Source organism: Hydra vulgaris, chromosome 08 (genome assembly GCF_038396675.1).
Source record: "Hydra vulgaris chromosome 08, alternate assembly HydraT2T_AEP".
In the NCBI taxonomy this organism is placed as follows: domain Eukaryota; kingdom Metazoa; phylum Cnidaria; class Hydrozoa; order Anthoathecata; family Hydridae; genus Hydra; species Hydra vulgaris.
Genome location: NC_088927.1, coordinates 23,675,163 through 23,699,848, shown reverse-complemented (window position 1 = coordinate 23,699,848; position 24,686 = coordinate 23,675,163). Strand labels below are relative to the sequence as shown.

Sequence of the window (24,686 nt, the reverse complement as noted above, 5' to 3'; positions counted from 1 at the left end):
AGTTACAATTTTTTAAAGAAACTGCAAAATTGTTAAATTCTTTCTTGTTAGTTTTCCAAACCAACAATCCTATGACACCTTTTTTTGTGGAAACACTTAAGAATTTACTGAGGCTAATTTTATCAAAATTTATCAAAAAAGTAGTTTTGTCTGAAGCATCTACAACTTTTAAATTATTAAAAGTTGATATCAGTGATGTCAAAAATCAAGTGTTGGTTGCAAATATTTATCTTGGGTTTGGAATAAAATATGAGTTGCAGCAACTAAAATCTAGAAAAAAAGTTACTGATGCACAAATATTATAATTTTAAAGCAGAAGTTCAACAGTTTTTAGTTACAATGTGCAAACATATGGTTTGAAAAAGTGTGCTAAACTATGTTTTACTTTTTATGTAACTTATGTTTATCACCTTTGTACATGGTGGAATCTCATGAGATGTGTGAACTTTATTTTGACAAGTTGTTGCTGATATTAGTAGCTTATAAAAAGGTATCACCTTCAGCTGCTGATCAAGCCAAATTGCAGTAATCACAATTTTTAACTACTGTTGTGAAAGTGAACAAGAAATTTCTTGGGTTCAAAAAAAAAGGTATAGATTGGATTCTTTTTTGGTTCAATATACAGATGCTTCAAGATTCAAGGACTTAATGAAAATTGACCAATTGTTACTAATATTGTCTCATGGCCAAGCACAAGTAGAGTGTGGATTCAGTATAAACGACCAACTTCTAAATAATAATATGCTAACTGATACTCTTTTTGCACAGAGAATTATACATGACCACATGTGCAGTGAAAATATAAAATCGTCCCAATTAGCTATGACAACTAAACTTCTGGGACATGTTAAGAATGCACAAAAACTATGCTTTAGCAGTCAAAAAGAGAAGCCCTTGAAGGCCTTAAAAACTGACCGTGATACTAAACTGAAAAATTTTAATAAAGAGATTGCTAGTTATAATGAACAAATTCTTTAAGTTACCTTGAAGGTACCATACTTCAGTTCAGATATGATGCAGATGAGTATGCATTGCAAGTGGAAAAGCAGAATTCATTGATAGAAAGTCAACAGTTATAAAATCTAATGCGCTAAAGAGAGTTGCCTCTGAAAAGCAGGGTTTACTTGAAAAAATTACAGCAGCAAAAAAAGTACTGTAAGAAAGCTGAGATTTAGATTTGGATGTTTACTTTTTCAATCGTTTTGTTTTTCTGATTTCATTATTTCTTTATATGTATAAAATATAATATAAATATAAAGTATAATATAAAATATAAAGTTAAGTTTTTGAAATTGGCTGTGTATTTTAATGATTTTTGGTTATTTATTTTTTGTTACTTAGTCATTAAGTCATCTATTTATTACAATGTTAAGTTTGATAAATTTATAATGCAAGTATGAAATCGATTTGTTTCAAGTTAATATTTTTGAATGTGTAGAGATGTTAGATTATTTTAAATAACAGTGTTTGGGCCCTAATTTTATCTTAATTAATTTAGCTAGGTATTATTACAGTCTTTAAATAAAATAAAAATTTTTTAGTGCCACTTTATTTTTGAAATCCTCCTAAAATCTCCTAAGATTTTTATCCTTTTTTTTTTTCAAATTTCCCGATAAATCTCCTTAAAAACCTCTAAAAATCTCCTAAATTATCCTAATTTATCCTAATTTTTTCAGACAAAAAAAGCGTGGCCACCCTGCATACATACATACATACATACATACATACATACATACATACATACATACATACATACATACATACATACATACATACATACATACATACATAGATATATATATATATATATATATATATATATATATATATATATATATATATATATATATATATATATATATATATATATATATATATATATATATATATATATATATATATACACACCTATAGTAAAGGGGTCAGATAAAAAAATATTTTCAATAATTAGAGTTGGTCTCAGGATCACACAAGTTTTTCTTGACTGCATCAAATATTGTTCCTTTTATTACAAGAAACATTTTTTAAATGAAAGTTCATTTATGTAGCACAACTCAAAGTACTGCCAAATTTCATTTTTAATGTGAATATGAAATCTAAATCAAAATTATAAATCTTCCATTATATCTGTTCCGTTTTATAATTTATTCGTTTTTTAATAATGCATACAAATAATGCCATATTTTTTGGTAAACAACAAAATATAATATAATATCCAAGCTTACGCAAAGTATGTTTGATGAACATTGCAAGCGTTCGATGAACTTTGCAAATGTTTGATGAATGTTGCAAATGTTTGATAAATGTTACAAATGTTCGAGCACGTTCTATAAACGTTTATAGAACGTTCTTGAACATTCACAATGTTCGTTGAACGTTTTGTATTAGCTGGGATAATATGCGCTTTTTTTTATTACTAATAAGCATATGAAATTTTTGAATAATTTTTCACCAAGCTCAAAATAGCTCGCAAATATGCTTAAGCATATAGTATCACTTATAAGATTATACTTAAACTAGATATATACTTATCTTATTTGTTGTAAGTAACACTGAAATACTTTTCTTTTTTCTGATCTGGTGCATACATATTTTTTAACAAAATCTGAACCTAGATTTGCTTAAAAGCGTTATGCTTATAATAAATACTTCTTATTTTCTAAATACATATAATAATGTAAACAGAATCAATATAATAACTTTTTTTTTCAATATTAAATTCAATGTAATAAATCAATTTTTTTAAATCTTATAGAAATTCGACAATTAAATTAAAATATCTAGCAGGTTACTGTCACTTGTGTTTTATGCTTATGTTAACAATACATAATAATTCATTGATAAATACAATATGTTCACTTTGTTTTGAATTCCAATATTTATGTAAATTAAAGTAAAAAGACAAAAAGAATGCCATCTCTTAAACAGAATAAAAAAGTAATTGAATCAGAAAAGTTAAGATAATCAGCAAAAAAAGAATACAAAAAAGTATTGAAGTCAGCTAACAAAATATGGCTATTTTTTAATTCATTAGAAGAATTAAAAAATAGCTCTCTGTCCACTACCAGAAATGTTTATAATTTTTTTAGGTTAGATTTTACACCATATTAAACCTGATTAACACTATTTTAAATTTTTAAAGGTTTATTTAAAGTTTTAATTTAAATTTTGCCTTTCATTTAAAGGTATCACTTGCACTTCTGTGTTAGGAGAAGCAAAGTAAGATTAGAAAAAAAAAAGAAAAGAAAATTGAATGTTGAAACTATTCAGTTTCAGCTGAATAGTTTTAAAACTATTCAGTTGGTTTGAATCTCTTGTCAGTTAGTCTAGTCATTCTTTGTGTTCTACATTTAAAAATGCTTTTAAAAGTGATTTGGAGTTTAATATTTTGAAAAAGCAGCTGATACTGATACAGATTGATACTGGATCAGATACCATCACTGTGGTTTTGCCAAAGAACTTTATTTCTCATCCAATGATAGCAGCAACCGCAGACAGAACTTAGTTATCAAATCGTCAGCTAATGATGAATATTTCTGCAATTCTAATTCTAGTTTGGTTTTTTATTATTAAAAAAATTTATTACTGACCGATCTTTAATTTTTTATTTTTATTTTATGCAGGCTGTGGGAAACCTGTGGATGTTAACATTTCAATAAATACCATAAGAAAATCAAGAAAGCTAAATAGGCAAATAATGGCAAAGAAAACTATAACCAAATTAAAAAAAAAAAGTTAAATTAGATTATTTTATACTTCACTGGTATGGAAAACTTTTGGAACAGATCTCTGGCCAAAAGTTTAAGAATTTAACTATTTTATTGAGTGGTTTTCCTAATTGTTTTGAAGTCAAAATATTTTCAATGAAACCTGTAAAGTCTGGTACAGGACTTGCTATCTGCAAGGGAGTCTTAAAAGACTTGAGGAATGAGATCTCAAAGCAAACATTGTTGCCCAGGTTTTTTACACGACTGCTTGTAACACAGGAATAAAGAATGGAGCTGCAACACTTCTAGAGGAATGCAACTTAATAAAAAATCTACTTTGGCTGGCTTGTCACCTTCATATTTTTGAATTGATCCTGGAGATTTTTTTGGGACTGTTTAAAAAAGATACAAAAGCTGATGTTAATATAAATTTCAAAGGTTTTCAAAAAAAATAGATTTGTTTAGACAAGGTGCTATTCAAAAATCTAAATAGGTTTCTAAATCTTGAAAATGCTTACCTTAAAATAAAAAAATTTGCAGTTGCAGTTAATTTATTAAACTTCATGAAGACTGGATCAGATGTCCACTGTCCTGGTAATTTATAAAGGAATTTTTAAAATTTCTTTGCCTTCTTTCATGACTACATCAAGGAAAGATGCCCTTTATGTCACCATTCTCCAATTCCATCTGTTCAGATTCACTTGAAAACTTTATGCTTTCTTTGATTGATGACAATTAATTAAATGTAAAGTGCTGTCTCCTAACTAGATGTCAACCAAGAAAGCTCACTTTCACTATTGTTTCATTGATATCCTTTGTTATGGAAACAAGAGCAGCTCAGTCTTCTTAATTAATAGGTTTTTTGAATTCAGAAATATTAAAAATTTTACTTAAAAGCCTTAAAAATAAAACAAATACAAAAAAAAAATTTTATACATTTTTTTTTTTTTGCAATACATTTGAAATTTTTGACTAACGCTTTGCTTTACTGAGAATTGAGAATACAGTGTCTAGTTTTTAGTGTTAAATATTTTTTAGAGTTATAATTGCATCAAATTAATATAAGAAAACTTGCTATATCTTAAAATAATTTTTAATATTTTTTTTAATTTTTTAAATTTCTAGATATAGAATTGCATGTTCAGTTTAATATTGATTTTATATTAAATTTTATTTTATTTTGGGTTTTAATTTAATTTAATTTTCTCAAATTAAATTGGCATTGTGACAAAGAACATATATATTTCTGAAATATTTAGTATTACATTTACAAATAGTTGTTTACAAATAGTATAAACTACTAACATTAAGTAAACACCTGATGACAATGATTAAAATAGTAATGGTAATAATAATAAAAATATTATTTATACTAGTAATAATAATAATAAATATTAATAATAAATAATAATAATAAATAATGCTAATACTAACATGTTATTTTAACAATAGTAATAATAATATAGTAATTATAATAATTTAAATAAATCGGTATAACTTTCCATACAACAATTGCTTATACTTACAAAGTTACAGTTACAAACATTAATAAACTGACTAAACATAACAACTTACGATGACATAAAAACAACTATTGCTAAAAAACTTATAAAGATTTAGTTAATATATTAATTATATTTCTTATAATATAACAACCAAAATATATTGCAAATATTATGACTGAATAAATATATAAAATATAAACAGAAAAACACTGAGAAAATCAAAACAAAACAAGTTACAACAAACATTACAAGCAAAACAAAAAGTTATGTTAAGTACTTTCAGTAAAAAAACAACAAAAAAACAAAAACGTAAAATTAAAAATAAAAAACAAAAATAAAGAAAAAATAGTTATAATGCACAGTAGAATAAAGCATATATAATAAATGGGTAAAATGAAAATAAAAACAAATAATATATAGCTGTATAAAAAATTTATATATAACTATTTAAAAATAATTAATAACTAAAAAATAAAACAATGACTAACAAAAAATAATAAGTAAAACTTTATACGCTAAAAAACTAAAGAAAAAAAATCATTACTACAAGACCGCATAATAACATAACTAAAAAGTAAAACTAAAAAAATATGAAAAAATAAAAAAAATCTTGGTTTGCCGCTCTATTTCTTATGTTTAAATTGTTAGTTTTCCATTCTTTTTATTTATTTCATTTATTAACTTTTTTTTTTTTAACTTCTATTTTCGATACTTTTTTACTTATTTTCTTTCAGATATTTCTTTTTCTTTTCTTCTTTTAAAACATTTTTTTATTCTTTTTTTAAAATGATTTTATTTTTCGTTTAATTTATAAATTTTATCTTTTTCATTTTTATTTTTTCCTCTTTAAAAAAGTTTTATTTTGCTGTTAGAAAAAAGTGTCAACCATTTGCGATATCATTGCATTGATCAATACATTAATTCTTAGGAATTTAAAAATATTTGTGAAAAAGCATGGAAACATAAACACCTGAAAAAAAAAACATTTCAAGAAAAACAAATAAGTATATATATTTTCACAAGCATCAAAAGATATTATTTATGAAGTAAAGGGCACCAACATAACATAAATTTGAAAAATCATTTAGTTAATATTATTAGCGATTATAATAATAATCTCTTTTTAGCTTATAAATTTCAGAGATTTTATCGATTTTTGTGATTTTTTTTTATTGTTCTACTTTATTTTATACTATAAAATGAGTTCTATAAATTAAAAGATTTTAGAAACACCATAAGTCATTTTTGGATAAGTAAGCACAGAATCGTGTTATCCAAAGGTAGGTACAAGTTCCCTTAAAAAATCACACTTGTCAGGGCTTTCAATATGCCTTAGATTACGAGCTTGAATTACAAAAAAATATCAAAATTCAGCCAACATACGAAAACAAAAATATTTTCTAAAGCCATTGTAATAGAAGCTGTTGATTAGAAGGAAGACATAGCATTTCATCTCTTGGGTGGAAAAGACAAAAAAAAATTGAAAACTTGTGGAGTGAATTATCATTCAAGGTGGATGTCCCATTTGTTGTATGCATCAAAAATGCAAACGACTAATGGGACATCCATCTACCTTTAACAAATGGGACATCTGTTTATCTTTAGAAAAGATTTGAACTGAGCTTTAACATACAAAACCAACCTGAAAGTTAAAAAGATTTTTGAATTTCAGTTTGGTTTTGTATGTTAAAGCTTGACTAGAAATAACAAAAGTTTCTGATGCACCAGTTAATGATATTCAGTTATACAAAGATCTAGGAGTTTTAGGAAAAATATCAGGCTTCACTGTGGCTGCTTAAAATCTTAAGAAGTGCTTTCTAGGCACTCTTAGTATTTAACTGATGAGGTCTTTTTTCTAATTATGCATTCTGCTAATGAAAAAACTAATATTATGTTAAAGTTAATAAATATAGAAAAGCCACAGTTCTAGTAAACCTTCTCTTGCACCTATTTCAAAGAATTCAGAGCTTTTGTCATATATAGGGAATCAGTTTTTGGTATTATATTAAGAAACAACTTATTATGCATTATATTTTCACATAAAAACTTACCTTTCATCGACTTCTTTGCCAAAAGTGCTTTGTATTAGTACTTGCGCTATTAGTAAAAGTCCTTGATATGTAAAAACCTTATTTCCGATTATATTTGATTTGACTTGATTATTCTGTTGTTTTGTTGAAATGTTGAATTAATTTTATTATAAATATGTTTTTGTATCTCATTTCTATAGTAAAACCAAGTCTTAATATCAAGCCTGATTCTGTAACATTTTATATTAAAAATGGCGCTTCAATCACATTGGATACAATAGCATTAACATCTAGTGCAGGTCTGAAAAGATTTGAATGGTATTTTAATGGAAAATCTTTGTGTGGAAAGTCAAAATACAATTATACTTCAGATTACAAACTGATAGTTAATCAACCAGTTGAATCCGATTCTGGAATTTATCAAGTGTTTTATTTTTTTGATGGATTTGAATTAAAGCATGCTTTCAATGCATTTTTTGTTAACAGTTAGTTTTTTATAATTATATAACAATAAATATTAAATAAATTAAAATTTAAATAAATATGTTCTATATTAAAATCATATTTAAATATATTCAAAAATTATTTTTATAATATGTTTATTATATGACCATTATTATATGTTTACTATGTTGCTTTTTCTAATATAGGTTACTTTTTACTAGATACATCTATTGTGGTCACTGATTTGCTTACATCAACATCAATTTTGTCTAAAAGAGTTTCAACAATAGGCTTTAAAACTTTATCTATTTCTACAGAGGTTGTAAAAGTCTTTTCAGTGTTTTCACTTGTCTCTATTTTTTCATTGACCAAACCTTCCTGTATTGTTTTGTCATCTGCTGTTTCTAGTCAATCAATTACATTACCATCTCTTGCTTCTGAAAAAGAGCTTATAAAAAGTGGTACACATTACTTATTGTGAAACTTTTTATGTTTTTGTTTATTACTTTATATTACTTTATATTATTTGTTTATTAAAATTATATTGCAGGTTTTAAAACATTTTAGTCCTGTATTTTATTTCCTGTAAATTATTTTAAACTAGTGTTAAATATCATAGGAAAGCTCTTTAAAACGAGTTATTGGTATTTTTATTTATAAAGTTTATTTCGAGGTATATTTATTTTATGTATTTTAGGAAAAAAAAAGTTTATACAGTAAAGCACAAAAATAGAAGTTTGTGGCTAAAATATTCACAGTTGTCCAAAAAGGAGTTCTAACCTCTTTCCAAAAAATCCCACGGAGAGGTGATTCAATAGGTAATAGGGATCACTTTAAAGAAGAAAAAAAACTTTTAATTACATCTGCAGGAAAAAAATGCATCTAAAGTTTCTGCCTAAATACACCAAAATCCTTCATTTTCAAAAAGTGTTTGCACAGCCAAAAGTTTAAAAAAACATTTTTTTTGCCATAAATTTTACAAATATCACAAACTAATATCCCTCAGATTTAAATTTAAGTTTTAATAAAAAATATTTGTAAATACATTCCAATACTAATATATCAATACACAATAAAAAATATATCTGAATTACAAAGTAGCTTAAACTAATACAAATTTGAGACTGTATATATTTTTTTTGATATTGAGACTGTAGATCTTCTAACAAAAATAAGTAATTACATCTACGAAAATATACTTTGAGATTTTTCGCCTGAAAGTTTTTAATCCACAACAATTTAATTTCAAATGTGTTTGCTGTTAAGATCAATAACACAACTCAGAAGTTTGTCCCATATTCATGATGAGAAGGTTGCCTTTTAAAACTTTTCCAGTAGAACTTGAATTTGGCATGCATCAATTCAGCAGTTTGCTAACTGAAAACTCCAAGCCCAGTTTCATTTTTTTCAGCAAATTTCTTAATGTGATGAAAAATTGGATGTGCTTCAGGAGTAACTGAAATTCCTAGAGCTAGGTAAGAATGCTTTAATTCTGAAATATTTTGACAGAATCATGCCTCCAAGATCTTTCCAAAACAAGCGTTTTTAACAGATTGAAGCTTTCTGAAGCAATCAATAAAAGGCATTGCTTGCAATGCCTGGTGCCATTCTAGACCGTTTTCGACATTATCGACTGTATTTGGGCGCCGCCAAAATTAAAAATTGAGGGCCTTTTTTTTTTCCTTTTATATTTTTTATGGCAAATATTGTTTTAAAACAGGGATATTCAGCAATATTTCTGCTAAATTCCTCTGGGATGGGGGTGGGGGTGGGGAAGGGGGGTATCGCTGCCCAAATTTTTTTCCTAGAATAGCCCCTAAATGCACAATGCTTTTGGGCATGACTCTGAAAAATGTCAACATACTTCAGCAGTTTGTTGCATTCATTTCCATTGAACTGTCTCCCATAATATGCTTGCATTTGAAGGTGCAAGAGATTTGGCCATTTTTGTGCTTGATCCCATATTTCAAGGAGTTGCTTGAAAATATAGTTGAAGATTCTAAGAAAAAGATGGAGTTCCATTGGAGGAATTACATCATGAATAAGCTCAGATTGTCTGTAGGGTTTAATTAATGGAGGATGGACAACATTTGAATAATTCTTAGCCAATTGAAGTTTTGCGCTTGAAGAGAGGAATCCAGCATAGCTGTTGCATAATGTTCTTGATTTCCCAGAGTTTTTAAGGTTGTCAGGCTTGACATTACACCAGCAACATAGGTGTTTGCTAGAGTGAGACTGGATACCACATAAAATGTTGGCTACTTTCATGTCAGATGAAATTATGTAAGACACATCTTCAATTTGTATGAGGCTTAATATTGTCCTACAACTACAATCAGCTGGTTTTTTACACCACCATCCTGGTCAGAAGAACTTGACTGGAGACATGATGATCCTGAAGTATAACTTTGCTTAGAATGTGTCAAATATGCTAAGGGCAATTTTCAAGAATGAACCACCTCCATCAATTCCAAGTTTAGCTAAATGATTTGATGTATGTCCTCTTACTGAGAGAATATGGTTGATTAAGGCATTCAGGTTCTAGTAGTAAACAACTTTTCGAACTTGTTTTTTCATTTCTTTGTCCAGAATGACATTTGACAACATTTGACATCATGAAAAAATCTGCTGATTTTTTCCTGAGGTTGTCAAGTTTTCCCTTCACAGCCTCTACAGCTCTTTTTTCCATTGAGTTGTTTAGAGCTGATGCAAGTCTTTTTACACCAAATTTGGAACAATTTGTGCTGTTTTGAACTTGGATAAATGTTTCAGCAGTAAATAGCTACTGCTTGTACTTTGCTAAATGTCCAGGCAGAACTTTCAAAGATTTACCTCCACTTGCTTTACTAAGTTTGACAGTATCTCCTGGAGAGGCATCTTTTTTAGAGATTAAATCAGCTGCTATTAGTTCAGCACACTTATGGTCCTCTGCGTTTCTGTACATTTTTCCACCTGGTACCTATGATACAAAAGTGAGGATGTCCTTTTGCACGTACTGACAAACAAGTACTGCATCTTTTGTCAGCTGGCTGTGTTGATGAAAGTTTGGCATTTCTGTTAAAAATTAATTTTTAACAGAAATGCTAATTTATTTTTTTACATTTTTTCAGTGGCAAAAACTTAGCTTCATCATATTTCAGTTTTATTGCCTTAAAATATTTATTAAAAAAGGAAAAAAAAAGTTAAACAATAGGTTATTAGAATGTTGTTTAGAGATATTTGCAACATTTAAGACAAAACAAAAGGTTTTTTTAGTGACTTTTAGCAGTGGAAACGTATTTTGAAAATTAAGTTTCTTAGTGTAAATTAGGCAAAAACTATAAATGCAATTTTCTCCTGCGAACGTCATTAAAAGATTTTAATTTTTGTTTTAAAGTGATAACCATAACCTATAGAAACACCTCTCAAAGGGATTTTACATTCTCTTAAGTAATATATTTACTTCTCTTACATTCTCTTAAGTAATATATTTACTTATGTTAGTATGGTATAGTAGTAAGCAAAATATTATTAACTAAAAGTATATGTAGATAGGGGGACTCTGTTTTAGCAAAATTTTCAAAGAATTTATATAAAGATATATGTATAAAGCAAATATTCAACTGTTACTAATCACATTTGAATACTTTTAAATGTAAATGTTCAATAAAGTTACAGAGATAATCTTAAAACATATTCACAAAAAAGTTAGTCTTGAAAACCTTAAAAATTGAATCAAAATTTAATTTAAAGTGGCTGTCATCGGCTGCATCAATTTACTTTTATCCCGCAACATGTAGCCCAAGATGAAGTTCAGTATAACTCTTATTTCTGCAGGAGCATCAATTCAAACATGGGTTATTAAACCCACATTAAACTACTTTTAGAATATTTTCTGGACCTGCGTTTTTAACTGTTGCTATTTGTGAGTACGTAATGCCATTTATTTTTCATCCATAATTTTCATATTAAGCACATCAAGGTCACTGTCACTTTATCTCCAACACTGCTTAGTTCTAGGGGTTTTAGGTTGAATTTCAAAAGACAAGAGGTTTTTCTTCAGATTCTATAAATATGTATATGTACAAGCTGGAATGTGTTGAAAATAAAACCGAAAGCGTTCCTTCTTAACCCAAAATTGATATTTTCTGAAATCCAAAAATTAGCATTTAAAAAGCAATATTAATTTTATTATTTAATCTTACTTTTATTGCAAAAATCATAGAAAGCCACGTGACATTTCATTTTTTTTTGTCTTCAAAATGTGGTTAACTTAATATATAATAATACCTTAAATAGTTTCACTAATAAAGCTCTTAAAGCGGTTGATGACTTGTTTAGAAATATAAAAAATTTTACAACTTTTTTTGTTTTATTTTGTAAAAGTTATAACTACTTTTTATATCATTTTTAATAACAATAAAAGTAGATAAATATTACATATCAAATGGCTCATCTTTCAAGGAAAAAAAATCATAATCAGTCCAGAGAGTCAGTTTGTTTTTTTACTGTAACAAAACAGACAATACTCTCTTCGCAGTATTCCATCATTGGTGACACTAGTTCAAGACTATGTAAACAAAGGGTTCAGTTTTGATATAAATGCATTTCGCACTGGACTTTGTTGCCATTACAAAAATGCTCTCTATGTCAAAAAGGTTATTATGTTTTATAAATATTTTATAAATATTTTATTATATTTATTAAATTTTTTCTAAAATATTTCACTAAAAATACAAACAATCTTGTTCACAGCAAGGAAAGCCTGTAAAAATGATACAAAAGGTTTGGAAAAGTGGAAGAGAATTACTTATAAAGGTAGGAAGGATTGCTCCAAATGAGGATCAATGCTTATGTTCAATTTGTTGTATGGTATCAGACAAGCGCAGCCACAAGATTTTTAACTTAAGTGATTATATCATTGAGTCAAATGAAAATCTCTGCATTGAAAGATTAAACTCATTCTGCACAGATTGTTTTCAACTAGTTGGAAAAGGCATTAGGCACCCATGCACGAGAACATCAGCTGTTCAAAATGCTAAGAATTTTATTCTTTCCAAGGATGAAATGATGTCAGAGCAAATAACCTCAACTGTTTTAAAGTTTCTTGTTTACAAAGAAAATTTGTTACAATTATCCACTGGTAGATTTTTAGTTATTTTCTTATTTATTTATAATGTCTTTCTGCAATATTTTATTCTAAATTTAGGAGGATCACTCCTACCTGTAGTACTAAAACCAAAGCTCCAAAAAAATAAAGTAGTCTCTACTGATACAATATTTGATATCAAGAAAAATCATGATCTGCCTGAAAATGTTGTTCGTGATATTCTTAGAGATTTATGAAAGATCTTGGTCGTTTAGATGTCTAAATATTTTATAACATAATTTAAACACCAGTACATCAATTTTTTTTTTTCAAAAAATCCATAATATTTAACATATCACATCATTTACAGTATGGTATTTCACAATTAAGTGTTGTAAAGAGTACAATTGCAGCGGTTATGAAGCGGTCTCATGCTCTAGATAAGTTTTATAGCTACAAAAAAATTGTTGTTTTTAAATGGAAAGGAAGATGAACTTGAAAACTCAGTGTTGAAAAATGTGGTATACATTGAAGATCTCACTAGGCTTGTTCAAGAAATCTGTTCTCTACGTGGATTAGATCCTATGAAAGCCATTGTTAAAGTTGGAATTGACAGAGGACAGGGTTCACTGAAGGTTTAGTAACTTGACCTACTTTATATTACTCAAATAAAAGATATAAAATTAGAATTGTTATTCAATTGTGATTAATTTTCAGATTATAATGAATATTTTCAGTGAAACAAAGTTAGAGGAGCAAAATAGAAATGAGAAAGACTCAGGAGTGAACAAGGTGGTAATTCTGGCTTTGGCGCGTAACATCAAGGAGAATAACCATAATCTTGGAATGCTTACTAAATTAATTAATCAGCTCAAATTTTTTGTGGCTTCTGCCCTAAGGCTCATAAACCCACTTCTTGGCATATCAGTAAGAGATTTTGCTTAACTTTATTAATTTTTGCAAGTAGCTATTAAAACATTAAATCTCAAAATATTAAAATAATTTATTATAGAGTCATGGTGGAAAACATGCTTGTCATTACTGTATTGGTACAATGAGCTCAAGTTCAGATTACTATCTGTACCAAGATGCAGGATATCCTTATAAGACTATGCAATTATTCTATAATGTTATTAACTCATGTTTGCTTGAGGAAGATCCTAGAAATTTTATTCTTGATACCGTCCCTCCTCTGAAACTTCACATGTATGAGCATGTTGTGACAAAATTTTGACATTCTTTTAGTTAATGAGGGCCTGACAAAAATACTGTAGTTTGGCATGGTTATAATGGTGGCAGATTGGATGGACTCAACTGTGGTAAAGTTCTCAAATTATTAGATGGAATGATGCTGGTAACACCAATTCAGTTATAGCCCTGCGTTGAAACCTTGCAGAAGTTTAGAAAAGGTAACAATTATATATATATATATATATATATATATATATATATATATATATATATATATATATATATATATATATATATATATATATATATATATATATATATATATATATTCTAATCATATACTTAAAATTTTTTCAGTTGCAAAAAGTTGTTTTGGCATGATGCTAAAACCTTCATACAATAAAGATATCTTGCAGTTTATTGAATCTGCTGAATATTTAGAATACTATTGTAAAGATGTGTTCGAAAAAACATTGTCACTTGGTTGGAAGTTCCATATTATTGAATACCACCTTGTAGATTTTCTCAATAGGAGTCAGAAAGCTCTTGGACATTTTCAGAGCAAACATCCAAGGCTGTACATAAAAATTTTACAAAAACATTGAAGTGCTTTGCTGTTGCATAGACCAACAAAAACCATGAATTGAAGCTTAAAATTGTTGCTTCGACCTACAACTCTATGAGAGTTTAATTTAATTTTATTTTGCTTTTAAACTTGTAATGTATATAACAGACCCAAAAATACTAATTCTAGTTGCACGTAAGCCGTAAAGTCATCAAAATCATTAAAGGTATTATTATATATTAAATTAACCACATTTTGAAGACAAAGATAATGGATGATCATGAGGGTTTCTATGATTTTATTAATGAGAGATAGCTAAAATAATACAAATGTTTTTAAGCACTATTTTTTGGATTTCGGAAAATATCAATTTTGGACTAAGAAGGAATACTTTCGATTTTATTTTTAACACATTCCATCTAATACATATACATATTAATAGAATCTGAAGAAAAACCTCATGTCTTTTGAAATTCAACCTAAAACCCTTAGAATCAAGCAGTGCCAAATACATACTTGTAAATACAAATACATCTTAATCCATGGAAGGAGGCAACTCTAGGAAAAGATGAAAGAATGGAAGTAGCAATTCTAGCCCATTCAGAGTTTACCATTTCTTTGTGTTGTTTTTTTTGATTTTGTTTTTGTTGAAGATTTGATGTTGAAGAATACAGTAGCTAAAAGAAATGAATTGAGATATTTCCAATCTCAGCAGGTGATATATCATTGTCTTTAAAAATATGCGCTGCAGCACATTTATTTAATACATTAATTTAAAAATGTTGACATTAAAAACCACTTTATTATCAATTACTAATTTTAAAAATATTAATTGCAAACCTTGAAAATTGGTTGGAAAACCTTGAAAAATTGGAACCTTGGAAAATTGGAAAACCTTGGAAAATTTGAAAAATTGGAAAACCTTGGAAAATTAATTGGAAAACCTTGAAAATGTTTGAAAATTTCCAGATGTTTTCAAGGAAATTTTGCTTAAAATTTCCAGAAATTTTCAAAAAATTTTTTATCAAATAAACTTATATAGCTTTATAAAATTAATTTCTTTGTTTAAAAAATATGCTTTTTGGGTAATTTAACGTAAAACCCCTTGGATTTTCTTTAAATTTTAACCAGTGGTACGTATTAATGAAACATTAAAATTTGTAAAATTTGAGCTCCCAAATCCAAATGGTTCAAAACTTATGACATTTTGAAATCCGCTATAATGGATTTTGTAGTAGTATGGATTCAACTTATTTTTCAAATGAAGTATTAGATCTTAGGCTATCTTTATAAAAAAAGATGGTTTTGGTTTCTTAAAGCATAATAAAGATATGTCATTTTGAAATTTAGAAAAAAAAATCCTTTTTTTGGCCTCCATTCTCCATTATAGAATTTATAGCAATACTTTTTGGTTGAATAATTTAAGTTCTAGAAAAAGAATATGACTAAAAATTAGTACCTACATTTTTACAGCTTTTGAATACAAAGATGAAGAGAAAATATCCCAATTCTTGTTTTCAATTCAATTCAATGTTTTGTAAAATATCAGATTTTGAAAAATAGTAAAAAAACTGCTATATTGAACAAAGCTCAAAAGTAGAAATAAAAAGGAGTAATCCAATATTACTAAAATTAAACTTGATATCATTTAAATAACGAAAGTTAAATATTAAAAAGTTTTCACTGACAAGATAAAAGCTGTTCAAATAGAGTTTCATCTTCTTTTGAGATGTGGTACTGATACCCAGAAGATGTTGACGGTGTTTTAACAAGAGAAATGACATTCATTCTTGGCACCCAGCAATTATCATTCCGCTTTGGCCAGTAGTACAGCTGACTTGGATAATGTGGATGCATAAACTTTACCATAAAATCATCATTCTCTTTATCAACTTCAGCATCGATAGCAAGTCAGTAAAATTCATCGTATTTGTAAAATAGGTATTGTGACATCATAACATTTTAATAGTTTCATATTTTTGTTTATTGAGGAAGTCTACTGATTGACTTTTGACAGTTTGAGAAACATTGCTTGAGAAAATAGTATTTGACCTGTAGTTGGATCTGCAAGCTAGCAGTTAAAACAAGCCTTTTAACAGTGCCACTTATTCCATACCATGGAAATTTTCCATGGTTTTTGCAAAGAAATTCCAAATGCAACAAACAGAAAAATCTTGAGCTTGTTGACATAAATTGTTAGAATGTTTGCAGTTTTATACTGCCCTGTACAGCCATCCAAAAAATAATGGATTTTTGTAATTGTTGGACAAAGATGAGTTTTAAAATGATTAATAGTTTTGTGCATAACTTCATTGATAAATCCAACATCATGATTCAAATCATCTGAAATTACACACAAAAAAGATATTTCCAATTTCACTTTCTTGTAGTAGATTAACTCTTGCTCCAATGGTAACTCTGCATCTCGTACTACAAAGTGTAATTCTCTGCAAAATCTGCCTGTACAATAGCCTCATCATTACTAATTGTTTCTTTGAGATGCTTCAGATAACTAGATTGTGATTTTGCTATAAATGAATGAGAAGTAATTTTATCAAGTTTTTCATACAGGAGCTCTATGAATTCATTTAATAGAAGTTTTATTGTTAACAGTTTAGTTCTATCTGTTGTTGTCCACTGTTTGAAATCCTCTGAGTGTTCATTTTCATCACTGTCATATTGTTCTTTTTGATCATCATTTTGTATGCGATACTGCTGAAAATAATTTTGGGCAGCTTGTATGCCAGGACAACTATTGCATCGGTGAATCATGTGCTCTTTCGATTTTCTGCTGCAAACAATCTTTTCAATGATTTCAGGGTAAGACGTTTCAAGGTCTACAGCACTCAATATTAATTTAACATTTTGGTGTATTGCACACACACATACAGAATGCGTACCTTTTGGACCAGCAAGAATGCACCATTAAGGCCAAAGACTGCAAAATTTAAAAAATCCAATTTTATGATCTGGGTACTTAATCCTAAATGCCACATAGAGCTCCTTTAAGTTACACAAAATCAATTTTTTTGATATGTATTTTTTTTCCCCAACACTTACACATTTTTTTTTACCTGGCATTTGCCTTATACTCGTTGTCCCAGCAAAAAAGCTCTACAAATTCTATAACATTTTTGCTGATTTGATGCTGTTCAACCACATCAGGGTATGCTATGATGCCTTTAAAAACTTTGAATTTTGTGTTTGGAAACTGAAAACTCTTTTGGTGCTTTTCTGATAGACCAAGTTTTTGGGGTCAATGTCAAAATTTGCAGTTGCTGCCTTCTGTTAGAAACTTTAAGTTTTTTCTTTCATGCATCCAACATGAAGTTTAGATTGCCAGCTTTAGTTTGATTTTCCTTTAGAACTTCATTGTTGTTTGGTGCAACTAGATAAGTTTCAGTGGTAACCTGAGCAGTTGCAAGTTTCCTAAAAACTGCTTCTTCAACTTGCCTTATCTTTCTCTTTCCAAGTGATGGCTTGTTAGAGGTTTTGGGTAAAAGAACTTTTAGAGGAGACACTTCAAGTTCACACTAAGTGCTGTTGAGCAATTATCTTGTTGATTCCAGTATAATTTCTTTTTCTATATTGTCTTCAGGTAATTTTATCTCCAACTCTTTTTCTTCTGATTCTTCACTTGGCATTAATTTATGTCTGCATTGTAAACAAAGCTTTTCTCCTGGTACTACAAATTTGCCTTTACTGCATAGGTACTTTGCTGTATCTAAGTTGATTTCACGAAGACTGCCTAAAAAAGAAGGAAGAACTCTTTTAATATGTATAAAAATGTTAATAAAACCATTTCAAGTTTAAAGTTGTATGGCATTTAATAGTGCGCTTTCAGAAGTCAGCTAAAAGTAAAGTTAAATATAGCTAAAATAGAATTTAGCCAAGAAATTTACAATTGTAACTCACTACACTTTCGCAAAAAGTTGTAATTACTATAAATACCTTTTATAACTTTCTTATGAGCATTAAATGGATTGCAGCACCATGTTAATTTAGTTGCATAATGCTTCAAATAAACATGTTTATAATGGAGACAAGTTGTTGATTTGACATTGATTATTGATAGCCCAGTCCTCCACATTGTTTCTCTTTCATATTCAGGGGTATCTTTAAAAGGTTCAATTCCAAGCAATGTTGTATATGTTGTAAGATGACATTCACTTTCTAGCTTGATTACAATGGAGCACTATTGACTGTTTGGCATTACTCAGAAACTGAATCACCAAATAAGACTCAATAATTATTTAATCTAAAATTAAAATAGTTTTCATGTTTATACAACTGGTGTTTTAAAACTGTATTTATACGACATAACTGGCATTACAAAACTATATCACAGCAGATATCGCAAAACTATATTTTTACATGACATATCACTTCACAAAACTTTATTTATGTATCAAAACCAACCTCATTAAACTATTTTTACATATCTGAGTCAGGAAACTCCAGGAATTAGAGAAAATGTTACCTCGTTTTATGGTAAAGTAATTTTTAACCATTTTGAAATAAAAAACAGTTTTCAAACATTTTAAATTAGGTCATTTTTTTTATTTGCTGTGGATTCAGCATCTTCAAAAATAGTCAGGTACCAATTTTTAGTCAGTTTCTTCCACAAAAACTTAAATTATTTACACAAATTATTGCTAAAAAATCTTCAATAGAGAATTTAAGTCCAAATAAGGAGTTTTTTGTATAAGCTTCAAAATGACGTATCTAAATTATTCTTTAAGAAACCAAAACCATTTTTATTATAAACACAGCCTAGCATCACCTAATTTATTGGGAGAAAAAAAATTAAATCCTTGAGACTTGGACAACTCTGAGAGTTAATGAAAGTGCAACCCATAGTAACAAAACAAAAAGTTTGACTGACCAAATCAAAAAATAATCATCAAAAAATTTTAATTTCATTATTTTTTCTATATTTTTTAATTCAGCACACTCAAAAATGATCAGGTACAAATTTTTAACCACATTCTTCCACTAGATCTTAAATTATTCATTAAAAAGTACTACTACAAAGTCCATAATGGTGGATGTGGAAAAAATAGGGCATTTTAGGCTGAATTTTAAAATGTCAGAACTTTTGAACAGTTTGGATTTAGGAGCTCAAACTTTACATTTTTTCATGTTACATACCATAGGTATACTATATATAGGTATACTATATATAGATAGGTACCACTAGTTGAAATTTGAATCTGAGAGGGTCACTGAAAAATTTCATTTTTTTGTCCCACTATTACATGGAATTACCCTTTTATCAACATAGTATATGGGTATTCTTTAAATATTCCAATAAAAAATATATAATAATAAAGACCCACAAGCAAAAAATACACATTTTTGAGTAATAAATATAAAATAATAAAGACCCACAAGCAAAAAATACACATTTTTGAGTGAAATTTTTATAATCAAGTTTATCAATTTAAGAATAGTGCATTTTTAAAAAAAAGCAATAAAACCCTCAAGTTGTTTTATATTACTTTTATGTATATTTCTTTTGTGGAACAAAGAAATACTTTTCCAAGTGAGTTTGTCTTTTGAGCTTGTGTATACCATATTTCTAGCTTTTACTTCTCTCAACTACGATGTAAAATATTCACAAAACACAAAGAATAAAATCTTTTTTGGGTAAACAAATTTTAATGTGTCTTATTTTTGTAAAGTGTTTTAAAGTAACAACAAGATTTTCATGTGTAAAGATTGCACAAAATTTTAAAAAATGTAGAAAGATTGCATTTCGAACATTTTTATAAAAGGCACATGTTATAAATGCTCTAGCTGTGCTAGTTTATAATAATTTATCTAAAAATAACATTAGAAAACACATTTGATTTGAATGTTCAGTAAATTAATAATAAATTAATTTACTTGGTATAATACTTATAAAACACACGTGCACAAAATTAGTTTAAAAATACAGTATACTTTTAAACCATTTAAAGTATAGCATAATTTTTTAATTTATTGATTTATAAAGTCAAAAATGTTCTAGCAAGTTTGTGGCAAGTGTGCCTCAAGTCTTAGAAGCACTTACTTGAACATAGTGGCAAAATTTATGACGTTGAAATTATTAGTTCTTTATTTTTATTGCTGACTATTTTTTTAAATAGTTCAAACTTAGCAAAAAATTTTTCCTACTTTTTGCCTTTCATTAATCAATAGTGTCATTAATTCAAGAGAAATTTGTAAAATACTGTAAATTTTCAATTAAGTGTTTTTATATACAATTTTACAGTTTTCTGTAACTTTTTGACTATTTTAATGGAAAATTCTTCTTTCCCCGGTAGTCGGTTAAATGCAAACTGCAAGCCAGTAAAATATGAACTTTTTTGAGAGCTAAGACATATTTTAATGACCACTACAGTTATGATATTTAAAAAAATGTTTGCTCATCATTTTTTTCATTTAAATTCAATATAATGGAGTTTGATATATTTTGTTTAAATTAGGTTGTATTTCTTTTAAATTAAATATAATTTCTTCTTCTGCTTGAAGTCCATATATATAGCAAAATAAACAATTTAGCGGCAACCAGAAAATAAAAAATATTACATTGTTAACAACCAATAGGACCATAGTTCAGGGCAATTTCGCAAAACACAGTATTTCATTTACAAAACACGGTATATTTCTTTTGCAAAACAGGTTATGAATGTATGTACACAGTTCGTCAGACATAGATATTTACATATTCTCAAAATGTCCTCCCTCTACCTGAATGCACTTTTTTAACCTCTTAGGAAAATCATCCACAGCTTTAGCAATTATTTCCATAGGGATTTCTTTCCAGGCTTTAATCAGGTCTTTTTTTAACTCTTTAATCGATCAATGGGGTTTTATGCAAGCTTTGGTCTCTAGAATACTCCAAAGCGAGTAGTCCAACGGGTTCAAGTCTGGTGAGTTTGATGGCCATTCTCCAATCTGTCACTTAGAGCTGATGTCAACTTTGATAAAATCGGGAAAGTTCTCTTCCAGCCAAGTTTGAGTCTGTATAGCTTTGTTAGAGGGTGCACTGTCCTGTTGGAACGTCCATTCTTCATCTCCAAAATGCTGCTAAGTCCAAGGCAAAAGTTTTTTTTCAAGCATCGCTCCATATTCAGCACCACGAACTTTGATTCCGTTGTGGGTGATTCCTGCCCAGACCATCACTTGCTGTGACTTATGTTGATGGGAAATGATTATTTTTTCGAGTGGCAGGGGTTCCTTAGACCAACTTCTGTCATTTCGATTGTTATGAGCTTGCTCAACATCGAACCATTTCTCATCAGAAAACATAATTTTTCGGTGTCGCCCAGCACTAAAACTTTTCAGAAGCTTCCTGCATCGGTTCAAACGTTTTCGTTTTATCTCTTCTGTAAGTAATTGAGTTGTAACATGTTTCCTGGCTTTTAATCTGGCTCCTTTTAGAATATTTCGGACTGATCCTTCAGAAATTCCAACAGCTTTGGCCATTTTTCTTGTTGAGTTCTGTGTTTGTTGGTTTCTTTTGATCCGACCAAAGATCTTATTCCGGTTAGCTGGAGTGTTGGCAGTCTGAGGATGTCCACTTCTTCGTCTGTCTTCATAGCTGCATTCATAACATTCTTGACATTGCTTAATGACTTTGGATACAGTTTGGTGATGTTTGATATTTAGAAGTTGGACAATTTCTTTCACTCTTCTTCCTTGCTCAAATAGACGAATAATTGTGGGTCTGAGTTTAGACATTTTTCCTAAAAAGCAATACAAACATTGTTTACAAATAGGGTTACATTATTTGAAATCTGAAAAACTGCATAGGGTGCATAAAAAGTTTGTCTAGCTTGTTTAAAACGTTATAGAAAAATGCCCCGGAACTTTTTACGCACCCTGTAATTTTAAAGTAACTTATCTTTTTTTGAAAATTTCCAAAATTTTCAGCGTTGAAAATTTACTGGAAATTTTCATCCCTACAAACCACATATTGATCATCAAATGTTCTAGAATTTTCTGCTATCAAATTGCCTTGGTACTGTCCATTTTAGTAACACAAAAGAAAATATACTCAACACTTTTGTAATATTTATATGGTTAAAAATATTGTGCATTTTATTGTATAACATGTTTTAAATTCATTGGCAAAATTTAAAATGTAGTGTTATACTCCCTAATCTTTGTGACGCCACAATTTTTTTCCCTTAAAATAAAAAAATACCAGTTACTCATTTTAAAATCATTGGGTTTACAAATATTGGCTAAAGTTCTACAGAGCTATTAACAAGTTTTAAATTTACAAATTGTTTTATATTATATAAATCTATTACTAGAGTTTTTTTTTTTTTGTTAGATAAATCTATTATAGTAACTGATTTGCTTACTTCAACATCAACTTTGTCTGTTAAAGTTTCAACAATAAGTTTTATTTCATCATTAGTGTCTTCATTTAAATCTTCTTATCCTGGTATGTCATCTGCTGTTTCTACTCAATCAGTAACAGTTACATTACCAACTCTTGTTCCAGAAAAAAAACTAATAAAAAATGGTATGCTTTAATTATTGTGAAACTAATAGTTTTTTAGTTATTTAAAAAAGTTTTATGCAATGATTTAGTTTATTTTAAAACAGGATGATGTTTGATGAATACAAAACAACTAATAAAACAGATACTACTAACATAGGGTTCTTGTTTGATGAATGAATGAACAAATGACTAATGAGTAAATTTTTATTTTAGATTTTAGTTTTTTAAAGAGGATAATTAGTTAATAATTATCCTTTTTGCTTTTGAGAGACTTTTTTATTAGATAAATGCAATAACAAAATAAATAATTTGTAATTTTTAGTGCTAAAATTGTAAAAATCTTGTAGGTCATTTATTTTTTTTTAACAAAGCATATATTGCTTTTTTTTTTTAGATGCATTAATAACTGGTCTGTCTGCTGGAAGTGCTATTTTGATTATTGGCTTGTTGATTGGCTTAATGATGAGGTATTAAATGCCTAAAAAATAAAACGGTGGATTTGATTGATGTTTTTTTGATTTTTTATAGTATCAACCATAGACTAGCCAAAAGATTTTTTTTTCTCCCTTTTTTTGGTGTACTTTTTTTCAATTTCGTGCTGAAACTGCCTATATTTTGAACAGAAACACAATGAAGTGTATAATTAATGAAGTTATAACTTTTACGAGAAACCAATAAAAATTATATTACAAATTATGACACATTAAATATCCAAAAAATTATAATAATAACAACAACAAAGTAAACTGTTAAGTTTATAATATGGCAAGATGTTTGTTAATTTAAAAAGTACATTCCCATTTAATGTAAGTTTTATAATTTATATTACTATAAATAAAAAAAATAAGTATTTTTTCATTTTACTTTGTTTTTAGTAAAGACTAAATTTGTTTTTAGCAAAGGCAGTATCCAAAATTTTAAAAAAATCATAAATAAAATTGTAATCAGATTTTTGAAATTAATAGATAAATTTAAATCCTTAAAATTTAAGTGATAGAGCGTGCAACTGCATTAGTATCCTCAAATTATTAGAACGGTTTTTCCAGATTAGAATACAGATTACAGATTACAGTAATTTATTTATCCTTACAAAGTATAGTCACTTGTATGGTGCTCATTTATCCTTGTTTCTGGATGTTTTTCCAATATAACTGGTATTACTGGAAAATTTGTTGACAACATTAGATTTGAGCAAAATAGAAAGTTGATCTTTTAACCGAAATCTGTTTTGTAATTATTTAGTTGTGATTTTAAAACAACCTAAAACTGTTTTAGGTCAGCACAAAGTTTAGAAACAGCTTTCGACAAATCAACGAACGTATGAACATTAAGTTTAAAATTGACAGAAAAACAAGCACTGATTTTGCTGACTTTTCTTACAAAAGTCAACATTTGCTTAAAATTTAAAAAACAAATGCAGCACTTTACCACTTTATATGGAATTTAAATAAAATATAATTCTTGTTGATTTTATTTTTATTAATAAAAAATAGAAAAATTTATTAATTTAAAATTAATATAACATTCACTTTGCTGACTTTAATTGGTTTTTTTACAATTTAACTAAAAGGTTTTTTTTGAAGAATTTAAATAAAACTTTTGTTTTAATTATGTTATTAAAAAAATTTTATAAAGTGTTGATTTTTCCAGCTTTGTATTTAGAATTTTATTAAAAT

General features: G+C 27.9%; 1 protein-coding gene across 1 annotated transcript in view; it reads left to right on the top strand.

The window, feature by feature from the left end:
- Nucleotides 1-24,686, top strand: part of LOC136083692 (uncharacterized) — a 98,646-nt gene that overhangs the window by 37,486 nt on the left and 36,474 nt on the right. The window contains exons 6-9 of the mRNA XM_065803271.1: nucleotides 7,443-7,727; nucleotides 7,908-8,147; nucleotides 22,837-23,031; nucleotides 23,405-23,477. Of these exons, the coding sequence (XP_065659343.1) occupies nucleotides 7,443-7,727; nucleotides 7,908-8,147; nucleotides 22,837-23,031; nucleotides 23,405-23,477 (793 nt within the window). The remainder of the gene's footprint in view (nucleotides 1-7,442; nucleotides 7,728-7,907; nucleotides 8,148-22,836; nucleotides 23,032-23,404; nucleotides 23,478-24,686) is intronic.